The following is a 7,348-nucleotide window of genomic DNA, read 5'->3' as shown; positions in this document are numbered from 1 at the left end:
CAAATCCAGAATTGTGCCCAATACTACCCATGTGGCCCTGAGCAAGGCACCTAATCCACATGCATATGGTTATTGAAAGGTAGCTGGTATTACCAGAAATATGTCTCTAATATGTCTCTCTGTATTCTTTATATCAATCAATCAGTATTATTATAGTTTGTTTTAGACAGATAAACCTTGAAACCATTGAGAAAAAAAGAAAAAAAAATACATAATAATACTAAGAAGAATATTTATAATAATTATAAGAATAGTAATAAATGAGCTTGATAGTATATAGATAAGTTAACTCTGTTACTTGTGTGACTTCCTGTCAGGTGACATCCAGATTGGCATGGTGTTCAGGAAGGAGCGTCTGGACGTGGAGGTGATCAGAGCTCGGGGGCTTGTGGGTAAACAAGGCAACAAGAACACTCCAGGTAAGAAACTACCACACCAAACTACCACCCTAAACCATAACCATCACACCAAACTACCACCCTAAACCATAACCATCACACCAAACGACCACCCTAAACCATAACCATCACACCAAACTACCACCCTAAACCATAACCATCACACCAAACTACCATCCTAAACCACAACCATCCATCACACCAAACTACCATTAAACCACAACCATCCATCACACCAAACTACCATTAAACCACAACCACCCATCACTCCAAACTACCATTAAACCACAACCACCCATCACTCCAAACTACCACTAAACCACAACCATCACACCAAACTACCACTAAACCACAACCATCACACCAAACTACCACTAAACCACAACCACCCATCACACCAAACTACCACTAAACCACAACCATCACACCAAACTACCACTAAACCACAACCATCACACCAAACTACCACTAAACCACAACCACCCATCACACCAAACTACCACTAAACCACAACCATCACACCAAACTACCACTAAACCACAACCACCCATCACACCAAACTACCACTAAACCACAACCATCACACCAAACTACCACTAAACCACAACCATCACACCAAACTACCACTAAACCACAACCACCCATCACACCAAACTACCACTAAACCACAACCATCACACCAAACTACCACTAAACCACAACCATCACACCAAACTACCACTAAACCACAACCACCCATCACACCAAACTACCACTAAACCACAACCATCACACCAAACTACCACTAAACCACAACCACCCATCACACCAAACTACCACTAAACCACACAACCATCACACCAAACGACCACTAAACCATAACCACCCATCACACCAAACTACAGTACCAATCAACCACAACCATCACACCAAACTACCACTAAACCACAACCATCCATCACACCCATGTCTGTCTGTCTGTCTGTCTGTCTGTCTGTCTGTCTGTCTGTCTGTCTGTCTGTCTGTCTGTCTGTCTGTCTGTCTGTCTGTCTGTCTGTGTGTCTGTCTGTCTGTGTGTCTGTCTGTCTGTCCCTCTAGCACCCTATGTTAATGTGTATCTGATGGATAATCAATCTGTCTGTCTGTCTGTCTGTCTGTCTGTCTGTCTGTCTGTCTGTCTGTCTGTCTGTCTGTCTGTCTGTCTGTCTGTCTGTCTGTCTGTCTGTCTGTGTGTCTGTCTGTCCCTCTAGCACCCTATGTTAAGGTGTATCTGATGGACAATGGGAAGTGTGTCTTGAAGAGAAGGACCCGTCTTGCCAGGAAGACGCTGGACCCGCTGTACCAGCAGCAGCTACAGTTTGAAGAGAACCCTGAGGGCAAAGTCTTACAGGTACACAGCTAATATACACACTCTACACAACTAATACACAGCTAATACACACTCTACACAACTAATACACTCTACACAACTAGTACACAGCTAATACACACTCTACACAACTAATACACTATACACAACTAGTACACAGCTAATACACACTCTACACAACTAATACACAGCTAATGCACACTCTACACAACTAATACACTCTACACAACTAATACACAGCTAATGCACACTCTACACAACTAATACACTATACACAACTAGTACACCGCTAATACACACTCTACACAACTAATAATCTACACAACTAATACACTCTACACCAGTGGTTCTCAAACTTTTTACACCAAGTACCACCTGAGAATGTAGCTGGCTCTCCAAGTACCACCATATGACCGGCGTTAAAATACAGTCTATTCAGCTATGCACAGTTCACGCAGGAGGCAAATGTATTCCTAATACCATTATTTATTGTTAACTTTTGTCAGACACAGCCACAATGTACAAAGGGATAGCACTAGAACTAGCAAACGCTTCCACACAACTCATACAATGCAAGGGGCATTGAGAACATAATAACTAACATTCTCACATAGCGAAAATTAAGAACAACTGTATTTCAGCAAATGTACTTAATTCTCTCTCTATCTCTATCTCTCTCTCTCACACAGCAAGCAATTGTCCATCATTCTCTCTCTCTCACACACCCACACACCCACACACACACACACACACACACACACACACACACACACACACACACACACACACCACACACACACACACACACACATTTAGAATATTTTATTTATGTCCACATAAAAACAAGGTTTAAAGGACACAAATATTAACAGTGCGCTTGTACATTGTGGGATTATTCGGATACAATCGTGCCACAGTGGCAATCAAAGTTACAGACTCACACGGATGATGAACCTGACAATCAACACACAGCTCATGGGTACAGATAGCAGCGTCTTCTCCAAATTGCCCGGCTGCCAATAATTGCTAACACTGAGCAATATTTAGCTAATTGTTTGGCTCTTCTCTTCGGAAGACCGGCCAACTGAAGGCCTCTAACACCCAACTTATGGACATGACCCAGGCTTCCAAATATGAAGACTAAAAGTTTACAGTTGTAGCCGAGTTGTGAAATGGTATGGTCTAACAATTGATATTTTAACATTTTGGTTGTAAATGCTTCCTCTAGACTGTAGTCAAACGTGCAACCAACTTCCAGGATGAGAACCTCTCTGTTATTCTCATTAACAATAACAACATCGGGGGTGTTTGCTGAAATGTCAGAGAACAGTGAATTGTCCCTACACAGATTGAGCATATATGGCTTCACACTGGTGTGTTTATACAGCTTATATGTTGCAGGTGACCCGAGTGTGGAACTGACACTGTCTGCAATCAGGTTCACAATCCTATCATGCCTACAAATGTAGAGCCCTTTGTATGCATGACAGCCATTGAGTATGTGAGACATGGTTTCTGTTGTCTGTTCGTGACCATGGTGTATGCAGTGTGGGCTATGACTGCCAGGGAACCAGATGGAAAGGTTGAGCATTGATGGTAAAACCTGTAGCCTAGCCTTTTAAAGTAAAAATGATGATGCTCTCATCAATAGCTACATTTTTAAAAACTGCGTGCGAGACAGAGTGGTCAGCGGCAGGGAGACAAGCAAGCTTCCCTTGCAGTTTAAGCTCAGTCCAGTGTTGACGTTGGCGTTGTTGTTGTGCCGACATGAGATGGCCACGGGCATTGGTAAGTGGCAGTTCATGCCACGTTCCACAGATGTCAATGGTGGCCTTCACAGAGATGGTAGGGTCAGAGATGATCTCCTCAGAAACGTTAACAGCGTCTGAGTCCGGCCCCACCCACTCCAGGGCCACGTTGGACCAGCCGCATAGGTCATTCAGGTCTGGCCAGTCAGACCACACCCCGAATCCGGGGGCGCGGCTAAACATCCCTAACAATGTCAATGAAAACCTGGGGTAGATGTATTTCCTCAAGGGCTGTCAGCATGACATTGTGTGCTAGGGTTCCAAAAGCATCACGGAAATCCAGAAACACTGAATAAAATGTACTGGACTCGTGTTTGAAATCATCAATGCCTGTTTTGAGACAGAACACATGCTCATTCATGCCCTGCCTGTTGATATAGGCCTTTTGTTTGGGAGACAGTATATTTTCATCCACGAGCCAGGGCAAGATGCGGTCAAGGATACATTTCATAAATACCTTGTAGATGGTAGGAAGAAGTGAAATGTCTCTCCAGGTTGATGGGTTGTCCGGGATATTGTCCTTTTTGGGAATTCTGTGGACGAGAGCACCCTTCCATGACTCAGGCACTCTTTTGTTCTCCAGGCAGGCATTAAAGATTGATGTTAGGATACCTGGCTGCGTGGCTTTGAGTGACTCATAAGTGACACCGTCCATGCCACTCGATTTATTGTTAGGGAGAGCGCGCAGCACTGTCTCCACCTCCTCCTGCGTAAAATGCGCGTGTTTGGGGAACAGACTGGCTCCGTGGGGGGTAGTGTGTGATGCCATGGTGGTAACGGGAGAGGGTCGCCAATGCGCATTTCTCCCTGACATTTCTGCTGATAATAAGACTGCACTTGCTCGCAGTTACTGGGGCACGGAGGGGGGCTGGGATATTCACTGTTGTTTAACACAATCTGAATGGCTTTAGACCGTTTGTGTTGCCAGAGGTAGGACAGCTTGTTTCGGCTCACCTTCCTCCTCCGTTGGTCGCCTCCCGCTGATGTTAATGACGGCTGCACTGTCTCTCGGATAAATCGCAATTGTGATTCAATCCAAGTGGTGACTAGTGCGGGTGTTAGTGCGTCTGGAAGTGATTCTTTCACCGGGAACTTTTTCAGAACCCGAGCGACGTATTTCAGAAGAGGGTATCCGAGTGGGCGTCCCCAGTGATTTACCGCTGTAAAAGCTCCATTCCTGAAGAATACTCCGTTCAGGAGGGTAAATAGTCGGATCCAAACTCCAGGGTCTCCCGATGAAACGTAGTGGTGTTTCTCGTCACGGTGTTCCGAATCTAGGCTTTTCCTGAAGGCTCTCTCGCGAGCTTGAAATTCAGACCACCGCTGCTCATCCAAGGGCTGGGCCGCGTCAGAGAAGTCCGTGTGGGGCGGCAGCTCCAGGCCCGACAGGTGGATTGGCGTCGGGTCATGGGGAATCCATTGTTGTTGATAGATTCTCCCACTTTGGAGCGCTCGCTTGTAGGCAACTTTGATCGCCGAGACCAGACACATAGTCCAGAACAATCTCCACAAGTACATGTTGCACATTACTACGTTAACGGCGGCAGTTACGACGGGTGTTTGCTCAGGTGTTAAGAATGGTGCGCTCCAGCATTCAGCTGCGACCTGCTGCCACCAGTGTCACACACACACACACACACAATTATTTTGTTGCAAAAACTTAATTTCCTGCATTCTGGTGCAGGACTTTTTTAAATGTTACCCTTTAAATGCCAGTGTTTGTGATGGGCATCACAAATTATTGTAAAAAAGAAAAGAAAACACATATTCAATACATTTTTGAATTTTTACCCTTTAAATGCCAGTTTGTGTGATGGCATCACAAATTATTGTTAAAAAAACACACACAAAAGTAAAATATTTTCAATATATCAAATGCAAAGTACATTTTTCTGGGGGGGATTATTACAGGCTAGGCATGTGTCAATGATTAGCAGCAACACAGATTTTGATGGATTTTTTGTAATGTCAGATTTAACACCAACTCTTTTCAGAAAAGTGGGAGTATTTCATTTTTTATCTGACATTACAAAAAAAAGGTTATGATCAGGGCTGAAGTTGAATTAAAGATTTATGACTGTTTAGACTGAATTACTCTCTGTCACAGTGATCTCCTGGTTATTCCCCACTTAGGTTATCTAACTATCGCGCCGCCGCAACCAGAACAAATAATACACTCTACACAACTAATGCACTCTACACAACTAATACACTATACCAGGGTTTCTCAAACTTTTTGATACCACGACCCCATTATTTAGGATTTTTTTTGCGACCCCACACTTAATGTATCGCGAATGAAGGAATATCAAAATAAAAGCAGACGTTGTTGAACTTGATCATGCATATTTATTAGAACATTTAATTACAGCACTATGTTATCAATACACATTTATAAAATGAGGCATATATTTAACCAAAATATGTTGCCAGAACATTAAATAGATTTTATTTTAATAAATTGTTTTACTTGCCAATGCGCTGTCACCTACCCACGACCCCACTTTGGGTCGCGACTATACTGCACTATACACAACTAATACATACACACAAGGTCCTACAGGTAACTCACTGTTTCTCCACTAACTAGTGAGTCTTGTCTTTGTCTTTAGGTGGAAGTGATCTCAGTGTAATTCTCCGTCTTGTCTCTCTTCAGATCATTGTCTGGGGTGATTATGGACGTATGGACCATAAATCCTTCATGGGTGCCGCCCAGATACTATTGGACGATTTAGACCTATCCAACATGGTGATAGGCTGGTTCAAACTGTTTCCCCCCACCTCATTGGTAGACCCTGCCTTGGCCTCCTTGACTAATAAGGAAACAGAGGGAGGAGGCAAATCGTAGCACCACCAATCAGGAGGAGGGACAGATAGCATCATAGCAACCAGAGAGGAGGTTTCTAGGGGGAGTGTTGCCATAGCAACCAGTGTGAAGGTTCCGTAGAGGGGCATGTTGTCGCCGGTCAGGGCAGGGAGGGGGGCGCAGCCTAAAAAAAAAAGTCCCACAATCCTCCTCTGCTGCTGCATGCTTTGTGATGATGTCATAATGATGTCACCATGTGTTCTGAGGAGGAAGTAGGCGGAGTTTGGGAATTAAGCTCCGCCCACCCTTGCACACACACCGGAAATGGCCCCCTCCCACCCTCGAGGGAGGGGCCGCCTGGCAAAGGATGCTGGGACGGAAAGGACTGGCCACAGGAGAAGAGAGAAAGAGAGCGAGAGAGAGGGTTACAACACCTTGTTCAAAGCCGTGGTTGGAACGAGGGAACAAGAGAGGAGAAGGAGAGAAGGACGGCATCTACTGAGGTTCCCATTTCCTTTCTTCTGATTGGGGGTTTGTTTGTGGGCGTGGCCAGACCTGAGAGCTGTAGTCCCCACTGGAGCCCCAGCCTAGTCAGCCAATGAGATCAGCTCCTTGGGAGTCATGTGATCACTAGAGGCATGGCCACCGGATGAGGTGAGACCAGAAACCATAGCAGCAGCAACAATGACAACAAAACCAAACTGTCCTCCGATAGGCTGGAGGGAGACACACTGGAACATGTCTGATTCATTTATTTATTTAGTTTGTTCCTTTTTTTTGCATGGACTAACGACATTTAGAGAAGAAAACTAAATGAAATGTGAATAAAAAGATAATTTTCCTTGAAAATGGCATCTAAAAAAATTAAGCAAAAACAAAGATAGAATTTTCAAAGATTTCTATTATTTCCTAAAGATGAAATTCAATAGTGCATGGTCTTCAACGGGGAGAGAAGTCTGAACGATAAAACCAGACGTCCGGAACCGTC

The 7,348-nt window shown here is 44.3% G+C and overlaps 1 protein-coding gene across 1 annotated transcript in view; it reads left to right on the top strand.

Annotated features, from left to right (window-relative positions):
* The window catches only part of rims2b (regulating synaptic membrane exocytosis 2b), a gene marked incomplete at both ends in the record, with an annotated part of 270,766 nt that extends 264,364 nt beyond the window's left edge, over positions 1-6,402 (top strand). The window contains 3 exon segments of the mRNA XM_084311974.1: positions 318-419; positions 1,628-1,767; positions 6,211-6,402. Coding sequence (XP_084168100.1) covers positions 318-419; positions 1,628-1,767; positions 6,211-6,402 — 434 coding nt within the window.
* Positions 6,403-7,348: the final 946 nt, after the last annotated feature.

The sequence above is a fragment of the Notolepis coatsorum genome (genome assembly GCF_963971535.1).
Source record: "Notolepis coatsorum genome assembly, chromosome: 4".
NCBI classification, from domain to species: Eukaryota; Metazoa; Chordata; class Actinopteri; order Aulopiformes; family Paralepididae; genus Notolepis; species Notolepis coatsorum.
The sequence above is the reverse complement of the archived record's forward strand: the minus strand, read 5'-3'. Positions and strand labels throughout refer to the sequence as shown.